We start from the raw sequence: 20306 nt of genomic DNA, 5'->3' as shown, positions 1-20306 counted from the left end.
TTCATCTCTTCACTTGGTTCAGTGTACTGCAGTGTGACTGAGCTGCAAATGAGAAAGAGATTCATGACCATGAGAACAATGTGAGCCAAATAAAAACGGGGATCGAGCAGTTCGAGAGATACCTCTCAACCTGTTGAAAGAAACAGATAATAGAGGTCATTTCCAGGCTCATGTTGTTCACAAAGGTATTGATTGTTATGTAGGGATGCTCCGGGCAGCTAAAAAACAACCTTTTTTTACTTCTCTCAAATCAGTCTGATCGGTTCTAATCCTTATTAAAAAAAAAAGTATTACCACTTTCCCCGAAGAGGATGTTAACAAAAAGATGTTCCCAAAGAAAACCTTCGTAATCCACTTAGCTTTAGTGCCTCACAGTGGAGCCCATAACACTTGTAAAAAACATTCAGGTCTGCAGGGTGTCAGCTGTCCTTTAGATATAAAGGACTTTCTCTGTGTGGAATATTTAAATACCTTATTTTAGACTTTATACAGTTACATCATTTTTGTTCATCAGTTTGTTTTTTTGCATCAAACCCATACTGAGCTTTAAATGCATCTGTCATGGCAGGTAAAATTGTTCAGTTTTTTGTGCAACACTTAATAGAGGCAATTTTGAATGTCACAGCTGACTGACTGAATTTTTCTTTACATTCAGCAGTGTAACTCAATGCCTCAGAATATATGAAAAGGAAATTTGACAGACAGTTTTTCTTTGGTGTGATATTTTTCATTTCTGCCTTTCAAGGATGAGTTATGCATCACTATCTGTCATATGCTTTTCTTCTTCTGTGTTTCAGTTTCGTACATTTGACCCATGTAAACAGCTGTGGTGCAGTCACCCGGACAACCCTTACTTCTGCAAAACCAAAAAAGGGCCGCCTCTCGATGGGACGGAATGTGCTCCTGGAAAAGTAAGTTTGTCTATTACATGTTGTACTACATGGCCAAAAGTATGTGGACGACCCAGAAAAAAATAATAAAACAATAGTATTGTATAAACAGCAGTTTTTCCTTTGTCATATCACAAATAATCAACAATGAAGACTTAAATACAAAACCCTCACAAATTGGTCAGCATCAACATTACATCGATAAATGGTTGTTGAAAACCATGGGCCTTCACTCTTCTGGGAATGTTTTCCACCAGATGTTGGACCCTGGCTGCAGAGATTTGCTTCCAGTCGGCCACAATTAGAGCGGTCCAACACTGATGTTGGGTGATGAGACCTGGCTCACAGGTGGCGTTCCAGTTTATCCCAAAGGTGTTGGTTGGGGTTAAGGTCAGGGCTCTGTGCAGGCCAGTCAAGTTCTTCCACACCAAACTGGGAAAACCATTTATTTATAGAGCTGGAAAGAACGTTTCTCAAACTGTTGACACAAAGTTGGAAGCACACTATTGTGTAAAATATCGTTGTATTATGTCAAATGATAATTTCCCCTAACTGGAACTATGGAGCGTAGCCCAAACCTTTAAAAAAAAAACGCCACACACCAAAATTACATTGACACTTCTGACCACATACATTTGGAAATGTAGTGTATTCTCATATTTTCCCTGTATTATCATTTACTGTATCTAAAGAGGAGGCTTTAATGTTGGGCTGACTTTTCCTCTCTCCTGCCATCCTCTGTAGTGGTGCTACAAAGGTCACTGTATGTGGAAAAACCCTAATCAGGTCAAGCAAGATGGCGCCTGGGGCTCCTGGAGCAAATATGGCTCCTGCTCGCGCTCCTGTGGAACTGGAGTTCGCTATCGGACACGTCAGTGCAACAACCCGGCGTACGTGACAAAAGCAACAGTAACATGATTTGATTCTGTCAGGCATCATGAATGAAGGTAGAAATAATGGAGGTTGCTGATTCTAGTTGTCAGGTAGGATTGGATCATTTGACTTTGTAGATGTCGTTGTGTTTAACCCTGAGTGAATCGTGTCTAAAACTGAGCTAAAGGGATTCATAGTTTGGGTTTTATAATGAGGCTCTCTGAATCAGAAAAAAGACAGCATTGGTTGTTCATTCAAACACTTGAAATGCCCATGTTACACTTTTCTGACAAGCAAACCCTTGCTGAAATGAGAGTAAAGACTGTTCTCTCTGGCTTGATGTTTCTATAAAATCCAGAAGAAGATTGGACTTAATGGTGGGTTCACAGTTTACATCCCATGTCATACTAACATTCAACTGTGGTTTGTTCTAACCATGACAGGATTTTTTGTTTGTTTTTTAAGATTATTTGTTGGGGCTTTTCCCTTTATTAGATAGTGACAGTGGATAGACAGGAAAGGGGGGAGAAAGAGAGAGGGGATGACACACAGCAAAGGGCTGCAGGTCGGATTCAAATCTGGGCCGCTGCAAAGGACTCAGCCTACAGGGTGCGCACACTCTACTGGGTGAGCTAGAGGTCGCCCCTAACCAATTACTTTTAGTTTCCTGAACTTAAAGGAATAGTATTACATTTTGGGAAATCCACTTATTCATTTTCTTGCCAAACGTTGGATGATTAGAGTGATACACTCAAGTCTAAAGAAAGTAAGGGTAAGGATTCAGTCTAAAGCCTCCTACATGTGATCCATGGTAAAACCGCTCTGCAGTGCCATTGTTTTCAAACTTTGACCTTGTTGCCGTTGATCTTTCAAAGCGCAACCAATGAGATAAGGAGGTAGCCAGAAGCGATGATGACGTAAACCTGTGCTGCACTTTGCCTCTGAAGGGCCTGTACTATGCCCTGTGCCTTACCTCGCAGTTTTACCTCTGATCATGTGTTGGGGGCTACAAGTATGGGCATTTAATAAATCCGACATTCATGCAGCAGGAGTTCAAGTTCAACAGTTATATACATCATAATGTCAGGAGGGTTGAAATAAAAAACGTAAGCATCTCATAGAAAAAGGATATATAGTAGATCAATCACTCCATAGATGAGTAATATTTGTGAAAATAGTCAATTAGCTGCATTTGTTTGAATGCAAACATGAGACAACTCACAGGGCTCAAAAGAGTCTGAATGGGTTTTGCCTAATGTTAAAAAGAATCCCAATCTAATCTAATCTCAAACCAGATTTGTTTTTTTACATTCTTTGTCTCAAAGAACTGCTTTCAGTCTGATCAGCTCTGATGTCCATCCGTTTCCTTTCTGCAGGCCCTCTAACGGTGGCCAGGACTGCCCTGGAGTGAACTACGAGTATCAGCTGTGCAACACTGACGACTGCCCCAAGCACTTCGAAGATTTCCGAGCCCAGCAGTGCCAGCTCCGCAACTCCCACTTTGAATTCCAAAATGCCAAACACCATTGGCTGCCCTACGAGCATCCCGACGGTAAGCCAGAAAAATGTCAACAGATTGTTTTGTAGCAGCGTGAGGCTTGTGAGTTTGCTTTATGCTAAGACAGAACAATGGAAGTCTGCGCAGGGGAGCTGGATTCTCACAGCCAGAACTGAAGAAAGGTATTAAATAATTAATACAGGGATGTTACCAAGCAGTTTTAGAAAGTTTCGACTGGGGGCCGTATTACAGAAACTTCCTGTCTAAAGTCTTATATTGAGATAGGAAGTGTCTATGATGGGAACAAGTAAGCGAACAATAATGGAAAAATCAAAGTTAGGACAGACTCTTTTGTGCAAAGGTAACTTTTTGCAATTGTGTTTTATGTCTGCTTTTCTTTCTTGTTTTCAGTTTTTGTATTCTGTTCCTTTTGCCTTCCCTTTCGTTTTTTGGGTCTCCCCATTACTGTGCACCATGCAGAGTTTAAAACCATCCAAACTCCAAAAGTGCTCTTTTGCACTGTGCTCTCTGCAAAAGTAATCGATCTCTACAGTGCAGATACAAGTGTTTCCTGTTTCTATCTCTGCTCTTTATCAGACATTGCCTTTGTCTGGCTTCGCTCCATGGAGCTGTTTGCCACTTATTGCACCTAAATGGGTCTTGGTTTAAAATGTCATTCATGTGGAAAAGAAGTTTGAAAACCTTCAAAGAAACTACGGGGAGGTGAGGCAGGAAAGTGAAAGACGTGGTGAAAAGTGGAAACCCATTATTCTGTGGAAGGTTAAAAGTGTGTAGTGCATTTTGTCAACAAGGTATGAGGTACAATAGAAAGTCCATGTGGTTTTGTACATGGTCATATTTTTAAATGTGACACAAATGAAGAATGAGACCAATATTTACAATTGTATCTTTAGCATTTACAGTTTGTTCTAGTATAATGCATAATAGAAAAGTCCAGTTGAGGGGATATAAGATCAATGATGTTTTACAAAGATGTTTATGTAGGTTAAAAAAAATGCACAACATTACACTTGGAAAATATAATGATTGGGTTTTTTTAAAATATCTACAAACTTAAGTTTAACATAAAAAAACAGCTGTATGATATATGTGGTATTGTCTTTATTTGCAGTTGTGAAACTCTGAGACCACATTATTTTCTTACTTTGTCCTCCTGTCCTCGCCATGAGCCTTTGTGTTTGGCTTTTTTACGGTGTAACACGAGTACCACACAACCTTTAATGTATACTGTACCCAACCCTTAAGGGCATGTCTCACTGTGACAACTTTTTATTGGTCATAATTGAGCTGTTATGGGGTCTCTCAATTTAATCTGGCAAGTTAGCTTCAGACCACAATTATTTGGCATGGCGTGTTGATGGGTGTCTCAAGATGGTTGTTGTTATTCCTGAGGCAAGAGCAGTGGAAAAGTGTGTCATTTTTTCATGCAGAAAGAAAAAAAATGTCTTTCGTTATATTCTTGTTTTTTTCAAGTTGGATTTTCTCCCTTATAATTCTACAACAATCTAATAATATGTTGTCTTTTAGCCAACAAGAGATGCCACTTGTACTGCCAGTCAAAGGAGACAGGAGACGTGGCGTACATGAAGCAGCTGGTGCATGATGGGACACGATGCTCCTACAAAGATGCCTACAGTGTCTGCGTGCGTGGAGAATGTGTGGTAAGGTGTTTAAACGGCATAATTTAGAGTTATTAAAAGCTGCATTAGATAATCGTTCACATTAGCCGACGCAGGCTTTTGGAATTGTGACAGCAGAACTAAATCACACAGTGGAATGTTAGAAAATTGCACAATCAGTAACGGGTTCAACTTTGAACGTGCTGGGATTGGATCCACAGTGCGGTTTTAAAAGCACCATTGCACAGCAGAAGCTTTATTAAAATGTTTTAATTCATCACTAAACATGTGTCCTGAGACTACTTTGACAAATTTGTGTCCAGTCAGCACTGATAATCTGATAGCTAATGAAGCCTTAGTGAAATCATCGGATAGGTCGGCTTCTTCTTAAAACCATGTTGTGAATTTTATAGTTCCAAATCCAAAAATAATTTAAGCTCATCTGTCTATAATTTTCTTGGTCTCCAGAAAGTTGGCTGCGACAGAGAGATTGGCTCCAACAAAGTTGAGGACAAATGTGGCGTTTGTGGTGGGGACAACTCCCACTGCCGCACCGTTAAAGGAACTTTCACCCGAACGCCAAAGAAACCTGGTAAGAACACATGGAGCCAGTACGAACACAACGTCTGCAGACTGAATACTTTTAAAACACAAAGAATATGTTTTTTCACATAAATGATTTCTCCCAATTTTTTCCCTGCATGTTTTCTCAACTTCAGTTTGTTCATGGATGCAGATTGTTGTTAATAATGAATGTTTCCAATCCATGATACACATGATCATGATATGAGTGAATGATTAACCGTATTGACATAAACCTACCACACATTTTGCAATCATACAGATATCATAACTTTAATCATTGAAGGGCGATATGAGAAGATAATAGACAAGATGGAGGTAAAACCTTAACGCAACTGATGATGCCATCAATATAAGGCCTTGATCATTGACTTCCCTGTTTCCATATTAAAGTTCTATTATAACAGAATCTTCCTTTAAATCTGTCGTACAAAAAGAGACATCCGCAAGCTCAGATAATCATGAGTACAGAGCGCAATGCTAAAGAAATTAAAAGACAATAAACAAATGAAGAATGGAAGAGGTTGGAGAGCTCCTTGGAACTTATATTAGTGATAAAACGGTGGTGCTCTTTGGTACGGGGCTTGAAAAAATCCAATAGACATCAAGGAAGAAGCCAAGGCACTTGTCTTTTACGAAACAACATTTACATTCTAAATAGAATAGACCTTTTTCACGGCAGACACAGCTGTATTCAAAACCATTAATGATGGCTGCATTCCACTTAGGAGAGGCCCTGGTATTGTGCATGCTGGCTCACTGAAATATCTTACTGGGACACTTGATGGAATTGAGCCATCGTTAAGGTTATCAATTTCAGCTGTGCTTTTCCTACTATGACAAGTCAAAATGTCTGCTGTGAAAAAGGTCCATAAGATAAAAAACCACTTCAACGCGTTTCGGCGTCCAGCCTTTCTTTAGGAAGTTACAGGCACAGGAGTGGGGTGGAACAATTTAAAGCACCAGGTGTGAGCACATCAACAAGTGCAGCCATTCAGCAATCAAGTTCAACCCCTCTACAGTGTTCACTCACTGAAAATTGTTTCACCCCACTCCTGTGCCTGCAACTTCCTGAAGAAGGCTTGACGCCGAAACATGCTGAAGTTGTTTTTATCTTATTCTATTCAGAATGTGCCAGATGCATTGAAGGCAATTTATGTATATATTTTTTCGTAAAAGACGAGTGCCTTGGCTTCTTCCTTGATGTCTATTGGTCAATAAACAAATGTTTCAATAATACGTTTCTCTTGTTGAAATGTTGAGGTTTCGGGCAAATGTTTGGGTAATTTCCTTAAAGGTGCACTATGCGTTCCTGCATGGTTTCAGCGCGATTTCATTTTTATCTCAAATCGTAGGCATCTGTCCTTGATCCGCTAGCTGCCTGCCCCCTGAATACACTGTGAAAAGCCCGGTCTCGGGAGACAACACAGGGGTCATAAACGTCAAACAAACACTAGGGGGACAGGATAGGCACCAAAATAAAACAAACACGTTCCAGCCAATCACCGACAAGATGGTTGGGGGTTAGTGACAGTTAGTCAGTTAGTCATGACAGTTACGGAAACATGGGGGGGAGGGGCGAGCTTGCTCTGTTTTGTTTGAAATTTACTTGCAACGTCAACAGAAGTAACGTCATGCAGGAACGCATAGTGCACCTTTAAGAGTCTCCCAAAATAGTTTGAACTACGTTTGATGTGCCCCGAGATATTATCTCAATGGACACCTGTCAACCAATCAGAATAACTCTTGATTGTGTGCCTGTATTGTTACAAACTACTCTTAAATGTAACTTCTAATTTATCCATTATTTCCCTAAATTTCAAGGGAACTCACACCATTTCCTCTGCACTCAAGATAAAATCTGAACAATATAAATGCAATGAATATTTATCTAAATTAAAGGCTAGTGATTTGAAAGGTCCTAGTTTGAGGATATTAAATGTCGAGTGCAGTTTTTCTCCATCTCCATTACATTCATGAGAGCTTGTAATCCATTGGACACTGAAAGCAAATCTTGATAAGCCGACCCGATTCGACCCATTATTAGCACGCCACACAGCTTCATTTTTAGCCTTTTAGTGGCTCTTTCAATCACTTTCTTTTTTAATTTTTTAACACCAGCCTTTGTTTGACTTCTTTTAACATCTGAAAATTCCAACCCTAATAACAAAGTCTGATTTCTGAATTTTTTTTTTGTTGTGACTCCCGATAATCATGGCTGAAGTGGACCTCTTCTAGAGTACTAATTAATGATTCAGCCAGAAAGTACACTTAATGTACAGTAAAAAGGATATATGTCGAGTGGCCTGTCGAATCATCTGGAAACATTCACAGTTTCCACTTTTCAGATTTGTGTGGTAAGCAGAAAGTTCAATGATGTAAAGCTGGACTGCATTTAACCACCTATATGATCTGGAAATGTGAAATAGTGAGAAAAAATACGAGGGAGCTGGCAGATGACTCTGCAGTAGAGAACAATACTTGGAATATCTATCTCAGGTGCGTAGGGGAGGGACGAGTAAGTCAAAAGTTGCAAGCAGACTCTCGCAGGCTATCTATCATGCAAAAATACATTTATTTGCGATGTTTTGGTTTAAGCACATTATCTGAAAAAACATTTTGCTAGGTCTAGCAATGAAAGGCTGCAAATAAAAGTATATTTTTTGCCAGATAGACAGTGTGCTGGACACGACTCTGCAGTGCATCCATGCAGCTGGAAGCAAATACAATGATAACCCTAGGAACACAATCATCCTGACTACTGTAAATGACCCTGAGAAAAGCATCAGTAATGTTGTACCAACCAAGCAGTTAAATTCTATACTGTGTACTAATCTGAGCAGGTTTTGAGTTTGTAAGATCATTCTTAAAGGACAATTCCGGCGCAAAATGAACCTAGGGGTTAATAACAGATGTGTACCCACTCGATCGCTCTCTGGGACATGTTTTCATGCTAATCGAATGTGTTTGTAGCTTGAAACGGTAGCATAATGAGGGTCCCTAAATGTTAACTGAAGCGTTGAGAACATTGTAAGTGTACAGACAGTTTATTAAAAAGATAGATTATAAAGACAGTCGCATTCTTGTATACAGGCGGCCGCCATCTTGGGAGCTACTGTCTTTCTAAACTATCTTTTTAATAAACTGTCTGTACACTTACAATGTTCTCAATGCTTCGGTTAACATTTAGGGACTCTTATTATGCTACCGTTGAAGTGTGGTGATATTTTGAGCCTTTTTAGTGGTATAATAAGCGATTTGTTTTTACTTTCCCTGTGCCCCGAATACTAGCGTTGTAAGCTCAATCAGCGGTCTGCGCTAGCTTGTTTCAAGCTACAAACACATTCGATTAGCATGAAAACATGTCCCAGAGAGCGATCGAGTGAGTACACATCTGTTATTAACACCTAGGTTCGTTTTGCGCCGGAATTGTCCTTTAAGCTTTAAAAATAGTATTAAAAAATCCAAAATCCAAAGATCCAGTTACTAGATTTCTTTCAGAGCTGTCAGTCATATCTTATAAGGATGGAAATCACCAGAGGCCTCATGATACGATATCATCACAATACTTATATTGCAATATTCTGCGATATATTGCAATTTATTACCTTTTTTCCAACTTCAAATTTTTCCCAATTTCAGAATATGTCCCCAAAAGGAAACTTTGTCAACATCTGTTGTATCTAAAGAGATACATTTCTCTGTTTGTTCATCTCACTTCAATTTTATTACTGCAAAATGGGCTTGTCAAGCAGACAAATTGACCAACACATATTTAATAATAGATCGATACTTGACGTCTGTGTATCGATACAGTATTGCCACGGAAAATATCGCAATACTGTGCTGTATCGATTTTTACCCCCACCCCTAATATCTTATGTCCTTTATGGAGTTTTCATCACCATAGTATGGACCTTAATAGTATTTCTAATATCTCCAGGTAAGGTGTGTTGATGAAAAGCCCGACTGAGATTATAGAAGTGTGAATGAAATTACCGTCTACCTCCTGTAGATCTCCATGACATTTCTGTTTGCTCTTGCAGAATTTGCATTCACAGCTAATAAATGAGTCTATAGAGAAAGTGCAGAGTGACAGCCGTCACCCTGAACAGTCAGGTTAATTTAGATTAAGACCCTTATTAATTAGCAGAGGAATAATAAGGCCCTTTTCATTCATGTGTTAATATACTAAGAGTGCTTTCCCTTCATACTCACTTCTTCAATTGAAGCTGCTTCCCTTAGGTTATCTCCCCTGTGCAAAGGGGCACGCACGCACACACACACACACACACACACACACACACACACACACACACACACACACACACACACACACAGTGCAGTGTTAAGCTGAATGAGTGTGAGTAAGTGGTTCATTTCCTTTTTGAAAAATGTCTTCACATTAACCGCCAGCATGAAGAAAATAACATCATGAATGACCCATGCATTTTCTTAAACGGTTTCATGATGCCTTCTAAAATCCAGCCCTAATGCCAGCCTCGTCTGTCACGAATAACTTGTGGTTAAACTTGTATTTAATCAATGTGATGTCACAAAGTCAAAAAAATAAAAAATTGCCTTTTCGGAGAGCCTGGACATGACGGCTTCATCAAACCGTTTCTTGGATTGTTGAAACGTTGATCATTCCTATTTTCTTTTTTTCGTAAAATCGCTGTCTCATTTATTAACCACTCACATTTTTTAACAGGGAAACAGTTAAGCAAGAGAGCCCAAAAAGAAACTCCTTTGTTGGAATACACAATATGCAAGTATCCAGTGTTACTGAATCCCTCACAACCCTTTTTCTAGCATTTTCTGTGCAGCTTGTAGTGGAGATGGATGCCTAACACTGTAAAGACCTAGACACATGAGTGATATAAGCTGCTGTTTCTTCTGTTCCATAATACTAATTAAGTGTCTATTTAGGTCTGACTCGATTGTCGTAAATGTCACAGGTTCATTATCTAGTCAAGTCACTAAAACTCTCTAGAAGTTATTTTTGATATATATATATATGGTAATTTCATTTAAATTGCTTCAAAAGCTTAACAAACTAACTTTAAAGTCTTTGTGCAGACAGAAAATGTCACGTTAAACAAACCTGCAGACCTTTGAAGGCAATCTGGCATGTTGTTGGCTATTTCCAATACGACTGTTGCTCAGTTGAACCCAAGCAGCCCCACCCAAATGGTCTTTTTAGACCTTGTGTTCAGTACTTCCTATAACTCTACAAAACAAATGTGATTGTTCAACTCAAATTGTAATTTCTATCGAGCGGCTGGTGGTTTTTGAAATTGACTGCCATCACAGAATGTTCTCTCGGAAGCGAGAGGGCATCTTTTGCAATTTTCCGAAAGATAGATTGCTATTCACCCCTTCAATATACTGCAGAGTGAACAGCACTCGATACTCTGCCACCTGTTGTAACCTTGTGTTAACCCAGCAACAGCGTGCCAGCACATTCATAATCACCTCAGTGACAGCGCTGCATCAGGAGGCCTGTCTGTCAAATCTAAGGGGGACTAATTACAGCACTGCGGTTCAGTCCTGTTGATTGGCAAGTGCCACCCTGCCAGCAAAAGTAGTGTGCCTTCTCATCCGATGTTAATTCGTTGGGTCCCTATTAAGCTAATTAAAAAGCTAATTAAAAATGCTTCCACTGTAGGTGATGTTGTTGCAGAGAAACAGTGAGACAGTGGAACGGAGAGGAAAGGAAACACTGCAAGACTAACTGGTTTATTTCATTTTGAAGGGAAGACCAGAGGAGCCTTCTCTTTGCCCAAAGGAGCCCGAAATGTGTATTTAAATGAAACAGAAGACTCTAGAAATGTACTTGGTGAGTCACGGTAGGTTTGCAAGCGGTGGACATCCCTGACAGAAGGTCACTTTGCTGCCCTGTAGTCTGAAAAATCTGCTCCTAATGCTGTATTGAAACATGGCTGATTCACATCCTGTCTGCACATAATCAGTATGAAAACAAAGGAAGGGGAGTTGCAGTTCATTTGAAAGCCGTCCAAGTTATGTTAATATTTCATAGGGACATATTGATATTTCTAAGAGTTCTTTGATGACACAACAGATGGATGTGAATGAACGGCCTGTTTCAATGAAAGTTTTACCTGCAGGCTTCTACAGCGAGGAGGAAAGTAGACATTTTGCCGTTTTCTTTTTTTCTCAAATGTCTTCAAACATCTCTATAGAGCAAAGGGAACCAAACTTCTGTAACATGCGTGATGTCCACCAGTGCAAGCAAACAGATTGTTTTTGTATCTGCTTAACTTACCTCTGTCTGTGTCTTTATCTTTCCTAATCCTCCCTCTTCTGCTTCTGCTGCTGCTGCTGCTCCTACAAACTTGGCAAAGGTTACCTTAAGATGTTTCTCATTCCTCCTGGAGCTAGACATGTCATCGTCCAAGAACATGAGGCCTCCCCTCAAATTCTTGGTAAGTGTAACTTCCTAACACGAACACATGTATGAAATCAAAGGACAAATATCACCATCCTCCTCGTGTTTCCCTGAAAGACTAATGGGAACATATAAATTCATAGATTATAAGCTTTGCATAATTTATCCCATGTCAACTCTTGGGCTGAGAAAATCAGTCTTCATTATTGTTCATTCATTATTTATGATCTATTAAAGAGAGACTTCTTGATAAATGAGTTCTCTCTTTACTTCAGTTTTTCTGAGAAACAAACTAAAGACTCGTAGAAAATGGAATAAAAACTATTACATTATATCCATGATGATGATGTCCATACCACCAGAACTTCTAAATCAGATCTTGAAAACCACATTTTATGATCCCCTCAATATAAATTACTTTTCAATTCCTGTACAGTATTGCCTCAGTGCCATTGTAATAAATTACCTAGAGAACAATCATCTTTTTCAATAATCAAATGCTACTGAAATGTTTTAATTGTGACATTTTTTTAAATGAAATCTCATATAACATCAAGCCGACTGCCAGTGTGGTCTATCAGATAACATTGTAATAGTTTGTACAGCCAATAGTAGCTAGCAGGCAGTAAACACCCTAGCAAATTAGCTCGCTAGTGGTAATGCTAGCTCGGCTATCCCCGACGGTTGCCTGGCCTAGCAGGTCGTAGTGTTCCATTGTCTCCCACTGCTCGTTTCCCATTTCCTACCAATTATCAACATCGGATTCCTTTAACCATCATAACGATGGTTTCCCAAGCTTAACCATTGGTTATTATTTTATAGCTTAACAAAGTTATTATTTCATCAGAAACCATGATTTTCCTAAACCCGAATTAAGTAGTTTTTGTACCGAAACCTAACCAAACCTCAACCATAGCAGTGTCAGATTATGTTTGGGGGGCAATCACAAACAATGTATTTTGTATGTTTCATTTCGAGGACTTGTTAGTTTAGCATATATACTGTTACAGGGCTGTGTCTGACCATATCTACATTATTATATACTAGAAGGACAGTCGGAGAGCGCAGACCTCGGCTAAGGCCATGCCCTATCACAATGTTAATCCAGTGTGAACTTTCTCAGTCAGGAACTCATTTTTTAGATTATTCCAGCACCACATGAATGCCGCACAAACACCCTACTGTATCTTGCAATGTTAACAAAAGTGAAAAATAATGTATGTATCCGCCCCGTGAGTCGGATACGCTCTAAAATGTAACGGGTTCTTCCTTGGCCCATACTACACCCTTCCAACAAGTTTCATGAAAATTCCGCCAGTAGTTTTTTCTGTAATCCTGCTGACAGACAGACAAACACACCAACAAACAAACAGACAAACTGAACCGAAAGCAAAACCTCTTTGGTGGAGGTAATAATCTTGGGGCTAGGTAGTGTTGGCCAATCAGTTTACAGTAATGCTGGTAAATAATGTTAAAGCTGCCTTAATCGATAATTTTGCACTATGGGCCAGAAAACAAGCTGGAAAACAAACTGACAAGCATGCAGTCCTGACAAGTTGTAATCATTAACATGTTAGTAGTTAAAAATTATAATTGTATCCAATGTTAGTATAAGAATTACAAAATTTAGACAGCTGGAAATGAACAAACACAACTTATAAGACATCCCAAGTTAATTTGTAACAAGCCTTGTACAGTTAAGTGATCACATCATCAAGTACAAACATGAAAGTTCAGAAAACACATCAGAAAAATAGACAACAGTTATTTATTCCCTTTATACAAACAAGTATAGGATCCATTTAAGGCTTTGTCAGACGGGTGATTTAAGGCACAAAGGGGTGGCCAATCTTGTTTCTTGTTCTGCGAGTGGCCCGAGGAAAGCAGAACTAGTTCAGCATCCACGAGGTGAAACAGGTCAGCATCTATCTCTTCAGCCAGAGGCAGGAGCTCTGTGAGATTAACATTTACACTTAAGTTATTTATACATCACTCCCGTCCTGGGCAATAGTTATAGAAGAGGAGGGGAGAAGTAAAGAAAATAAAAGTCCTACATAACCTAAAGAATAAAAATAAACTGATGTTTGTTCACTCTAAACACTTGAGATAGCAAAGCATGTGGAAACATTCAAAGCTTGACTGGGCTGCTGTGTAGTTGCAGTTGCTAAGCTATGATTGGACAATTGTGATTGGTGGAGTTTAACAAACCGTTCTTAATAAGCTTTGACAGGCAGAATGATTTTTTCCAGCTCAATCTCCAATCAGACTCAATCACAGACATTCAAGCTAAATTAGTAATGCTAGGGTGGACTAACATGTACTAGTCACACTGATTGTTATTTCATATATGATGAGTAGCATGATTTAAAAAAAGGAACTATATTTACTTATGAGGTGTTTATTTAAGTTATTTTAAACTGCAAATGGGACTAAAACCAGGAATGTTTGTCGTTTTTGTCCTTTTTTCAGGCAGATTTATAACCTTAAACTGTGTACTTTCCTATGAAAAAGGTGCATATGAGCCATATAAACAGTTTAGAGGGAGAAATCCTCACATTTACTCCCACATTTAAAAAAAAAAAAACTGCACAGCTGTGTCACACTTAAACTGCTGTTTTTAATTTAACAATATCCCTCAGTAACCTTTGTTTTCTGTGCAAGCTAAATTTGTAACCTCACCATTAAATTGACTTTCTCGTGTTAATGAAGTCTTTTAAATCCCTCCTAATTAAAACACTTTCAGACCTTTCAGAAACAGCTCGTCAACTTGTTTGAACAGCTGAGGCATGGCAAGAGGTCGATGCACATTAACTTGAATTCGCAGTACCCCAATAATGTAGCGATTATCATCTCATCAGTAGAGATTCATGCGCCTCAGCTACAGCATGCCTGAGAGAGAAAACTGGTCTGTGAGGTCGACTTGTGTCATTCTGTATTTTTCCTATTAAATAAAACTATTATAGAAAAGACCAAAATCAAACAATGTATCCAATCCTCATTACTTTCTGACTTTCGTCCTGTGTCTGTGAATTGAGATAAAAATGACTACATTAAGGTCAAGGGAGTTGCGTTGTCACATCAATAATACGTTTGGTGACGAGGTGGTCACACTTGTTGACTGTTGGTTGGAAACGGAAAACAGCGGTCTCCAATGTTAAAGTCCAATGTTTACATACACCACATGCATACATACATACATCTACTCCTCCTGCCAACATGGACTTTGTCGCTTTATAAAATGATAATAATAAATAATATGATTTTATTTTCCCATTTGCTCCTGTCATAATTTCGCTGACCGCTAAAGGGCTTTGTCACTTGAACATAAACATATGTTTCTTGTTTCTTTAATGTCTCCGTTAGCAAGATGTTAGTGATCAGTGGTGGAAAAGTAACTCAGTACATTTACTTAAAAACTGTACTTAGGTACACATTTGAAGTATTTTACTTTTCATTTTATGCTACTTTACATTTCTACTCAACTACATGACAGATGCAAATATTGTACATTTTACTCCACTACATTTATCTGACAGCTTCAGTTCCTGCCCGACTCTAGATCGGGTACCACTGGACTAAATTAGATAACTGTATATGAAGAGGGACCCCACGATACAATATCATCACAATACTTATTTCACGGTACAATATTATTGCTATTTTAAACATATTGCGATATTCTGTTCTTCCAACTTCAAACTACATCTCCAAAAGAAAACTTTATCAACATTTGTTTTGTCTAAAAAGATATATTTCTCAGTTTGACAAAAAAAACTGTTGAGTTTTTTTTGTCAAACCTTCCAGTGGACTGAAAAAAAACTACTATTCTAGTACCAAAAAGTTAAATTCTCATGTGCAATTTATATTATAAAAGATTGATACATCAATCAATCAATCAAACTTTATTTATAGAGCACTTTTCATACATGTAAAATGTAGCACAAAGTGCTTTACAGTTAAAAGCAATGGCGTGTGAAGTGTGTCGATACAGTATTGCCATGGAAAATATCGCGATTCTATGTTGTAGTAAGTATTTAAAACTCGCTCCACCTCTAGCAAAGGCAGGTAGGCCTGGCCCATATATACAGGCCAATATATATATATATATATATATATATATATATATATAATTAATACATAATTAAAAAAAAAAAAAAATCAATACATAATTGAAAAAGGGTTCTCCAATGTTTTCTCAGTTAGCCTTTTAAAATATCAGATTAGTAAACAGAATGTGCCTTTGGAACATTGGATGAATGGTTGCTGATAATGGGCAATGTAGATATTGCATTAAATATCAGCCACTTCTTTCTACAACAGTTGAGAACCCTTTTGCAATTATGTAAGCACATAATGTAATCTGAAAACTGCTGCCCTGATTAAAAAAAACAATGCAACTGATCTCAGCTGGAATTCTGTCTGTAATGGAGTGGAATGGAAATTTCTAAGTGACCCCAAACTTTGACCGGTAGTGTATATGTGTATATATATATGTGTATATATATATATATATATATATATATATATATATATATATATATATATATATATATATATATATATATATACAGTACAGTATACCCACTACAAAACATTAGACTACACCACTGAGTAAATTATCTATATACTTCTTCAACCACTGTTAATGATTAACCACCATTCCTACAATAAAAGTATAACCATAATTTGCCCAACATACACACATACACACCCTTTCTGGAGCCAGCTGTCATGGCCTGTGATGGAGCATTCTCCTGAGTTATCATGAAGCTGAAAGGCCCAGAGTGGTCAGCGTGAATGTTTGCGGCTACTGCCGAACATAAATTGGCTCTGTGCTTCAGAAGAGAGTTGAGACTGTTCCAGATGAAATTACCTCCATCATCACAAAGCATCAATCACTGAGAAACATCTGTAAGATGTGGCTGCCCTTTTTTTTGACCAAACCGTGCAGCTGTGGAAGAAAGAAAGAACGAAACTCTCCATTGCAGAAGCAATTGTGTAAAAATACACAATTACTGTAAATGGGTTTTATAAAGATTGCATAGAGTGTACATCTGGCTCTTGATGAATCTTATGCTTCATAAAAAAATCTGCCATTTTTTTCCTCAGAATTATTCCTCTGCTGTAGTTTAGTAAACAGTATCCATGCTTTCTATCACTGTCATTACCTGTAAAATGACATGTGCCTATGGATCACTTCTTTTCTGACTTTTGTCTGACAGTTCAAGGATTAGCTGCTATACGTAGTTTCCTGCTGTTAAAACTGCATTTCTGTCAAAGTGTCCATCTTTCATATATACTGTGGTAGAGCTGACCCACTAAATAATCATAAGTTTTTTATCATGACTTTAAAACTAGACATTTAATCATTTAGAACCTAAGTTCGAACACAGGTTTTGCTTCATTGGATAGTCTTGCCTGTCCAAATCCTAGTTTCTGGTGCTCCAGGCTTCACACTTCACTTTGTTCACTGATGACATGAGAAACAGTACACATCTAGTACTCAATGCAGATGTACAATAAGAAACAGTTAATGGCCCAAATTATTTACAGTTGCAATGCAATCTTATTTTTTCACAATAACTTTCTGTTCCATTATCCTTCTATAACTTTGTCCGAACTGCTGACATTCAGTGATAAAGTTACTTCTATGGATATGGGGAACAATTGAGTACATTTGTACAATCCACATAAACAGTTTCACAAATGTATTCATGATGCACACATATATTTAATATTTTTAATAAATGTAGTAGAAATTTGGTTTTGGGTTGGGATGGGGGGTTGTTGAAAATTGGAATTGGAATTAAAAAAAAACGTTAAAAAATAAATGAATGTAGTAGAAATCCACAAATTTAAATTAATATAAAAAATATAAAAACATATTTGGATGTAGTTACATTTATATACAAACTGTTGAATATTGAGACTTATCTGACTACACAAGTAAGTAAAATGCGCAAAGTTCTAAATAATTAGAATTAGCTTCAGTGAGTTATGTTTGCTCTTGAATTAACCTGTGGGATGTCAAATAAAAATACAAGTGACTTGTTACGGCTAAGAGACATAGATGGTTCCTTGTTTTATTCAGGCAGAAGTGTAAGACTTGACCACCAGAGGCAATAATCTGTAGAAGAGACATGAGTCATTTCAGCATCTTTTAATCATAACTCATTTGCATTTAAATGCATCAGATGTATTTAAAGCAGCCAGCAAACATGCCCATTTTCATTTCAGCTTCTCGCGTCTGAGAAGTTTGATCATATTTGAAGTTTTGGCAGCTTGTTGTGTATAAATTATTGCATGAATCAGACATTGTAATGTTCAGGCATAATCATTCCAAATGAGTGCAAGCAGTAGACTGATTCCATGAATCATCCATTTGAGAGCACAATTTAAGTTTTTTTTCATCTCACTGAATAATATATTCAGCTTTTCAAACTTTTGTAATTGGTAGAGTAAAGCCTTTTTTTGTCAGTGGCTCATAACCAAATGACTGATTACAGCAATCAAGAACCAGGCAACAGGGCATTACATCCTCAACGGGAAAGGAGAGGAGGTCCAGTCTAGAAGCTTTATCGACTTGGGCGTGGAGTGGCACTACATCATCGAGGACGACGTGGAGACGCTGCACACTGACGGACCTCTGCATGACCCTGTGGTGGTTCTGGTAATAATACCTTCTTCTCTAACAAAGCTTATAAGCTTATATTTTAATTCATTCATTGAAAGCTTATTTGTTTGACAATGAGCACTGTGTAAAAGGAGCAGGTCAGCCATCCAGTTCAATTCCCCCCAACTCTAATTATTATCACTAGATCTTAATTAATGAAACTCATTAATCAATAAATGAATTGCAATTATAAACTTAAAATTTTTTTTTCAAATATTAAAGATTCTGAATGTGTCTGTTTGAGACCTAATACTTGCCAGGCCACAAAGATGACAAGGCAATATTTTTTTTTTCTACCAGAGGATATCAGGAAGCAATCACACTCCTGCTTTTAACCACTCCTCAGATTGGGAAAGTCACAGATACAGTGTTAATAGGAGTCTGAGCATGCAATGTTTTCTAAACCAGCAGTACAATCTTCGGGTGGTGATGGTGCAGTGGATGTGACACTTGACTTTGTCATGGTAGATCCGTGTTCGATTCCCACTGCAATACATCGACCAATGTGTCCCTGAGCAAGACACTTAACCCCTAGTTGCTCCAGAGGCATGCGACTTCTAATATAATTGTAAGTTGCTTTGAATGAAAGCGTCAGCTAAATGACATGTAATGTAAATGAAATTCAAAATGGACAGGCAGCCAGGGGGTTGCTCAGACCACAACCATCTCAAAACTCTGCCTTCATTTTGATCACAACTACACACCTGTAAAGAAAGAAATATAAACTTCTTGCAGTTACTTAAAATTGCCTCTGTGATAGTTCCAGACAGGGTGCGATTTTCCGGGGGGGATGCGTAGGATTTCCCTCTTTCTGGTCCGTATATCCCTGCCTCTGTTGAATTATTTTGATCTCCGGTGAGGACAAAATGTACCCCCCCATTCCTCAAAGTGACCAATGCTACTTCATCAGTAGACTGTATATTGTTGGTGGTGGTGATGGCGCAGAGGATATGACACATACCTTTGGTGTGGGAGACCTGGGTTCAATTCCCACTGCAATGACTTTCACCTAAAATAGAAGTATTTTAAACTAAGTAAAGCGCTGTAACGTGAACCGTGTATAGTGCGATAGAACGATTTAATCCGAGCAGCAGTTACTGGTTGTGTTTAGCCGCTACAGAACTCCGGGACGCCAGCTAACAGCAGCAGTTGTTTAGCCGCCAACAGGTGAGTGCGAGCTGGGTACAGGCACCGCCAGATGACGGCCCTTAGAGGGGCCATGGTAGTTGAGTTTAGCCAGAAATGGTGATCGTCATGCAGCGATGACAGTTAAGTTTAGGCATCAAAAGACTAGTTAAGTTTAGGAAAAAGACTGTGGTTATAACACTCCTAAGTAATGAACGAGCGTTTCCTGAGTGAAAGTATTTTGTTTTCAAGTCGCTCTCCGACTTGAAAACGCTGTGTTTTATGTCGACACCAAATTGTGCTATTTCATTTAGAGATTATTTTCCATTGAATATTGAAGTGTATAAATAAATATTTTGGCATGACTGACCACAGCATCTCTGTCACAGCTGGTAACAAACTCAGTGGTGCAACTAATTGCAAATACCTTAATTATTTTCATTATTGCGTTGAATAATAGATTAAATGTCTGTCAATTAGTTTTTCTCTTTTGTTTAAGAGGGCACCATTATATGCCTGTTTTGTCTTGAATCTTGAATGTTCAGCTTGAATTCAAAGCTGTAATTAATTGACTTGCTGAAAAAGTTTCTGTTGCCTGAGTGATTGAATTGGTTCA

General features: G+C 38.3%; 1 protein-coding gene across 2 annotated transcripts in view; it reads left to right on the top strand.

Moving 5' to 3' along the window:
* adamts3 (ADAM metallopeptidase with thrombospondin type 1 motif, 3) overlaps window positions 1-20306 on the top strand; it is a 154164-nt gene that overhangs the window by 103267 nt on the left and 30591 nt on the right. The window contains exons 11-17 of one of the 2 annotated variants that reach the window (XM_031305463.2): window positions 798-911; window positions 1635-1780; window positions 3140-3315; window positions 4810-4943; window positions 5370-5493; window positions 11849-11929; window positions 18399-18562. In XM_031305463.2, coding sequence (XP_031161323.1) covers window positions 798-911; window positions 1635-1780; window positions 3140-3315; window positions 4810-4943; window positions 5370-5493; window positions 11849-11929; window positions 18399-18562 — 939 coding nt within the window. Of the gene's footprint in view, window positions 1-797; window positions 912-1634; window positions 1781-3139; window positions 3316-4809; window positions 4944-5369; window positions 5494-11238; window positions 11323-11848; window positions 11930-18398; window positions 18563-20306 lie in introns of both variants that reach the window. The other variant, XM_035996018.1, reaches the window with a different exon arrangement.

This window comes from Sander lucioperca, chromosome 2 (assembly GCF_008315115.2).
Source record: "Sander lucioperca isolate FBNREF2018 chromosome 2, SLUC_FBN_1.2, whole genome shotgun sequence".
Lineage (NCBI taxonomy): Eukaryota > Metazoa > Chordata > Actinopteri > Perciformes > Percidae > Sander > Sander lucioperca.
The sequence above is the reverse complement of the archived record's forward strand: the minus strand, read 5'-3'. Positions and strand labels throughout refer to the sequence as shown.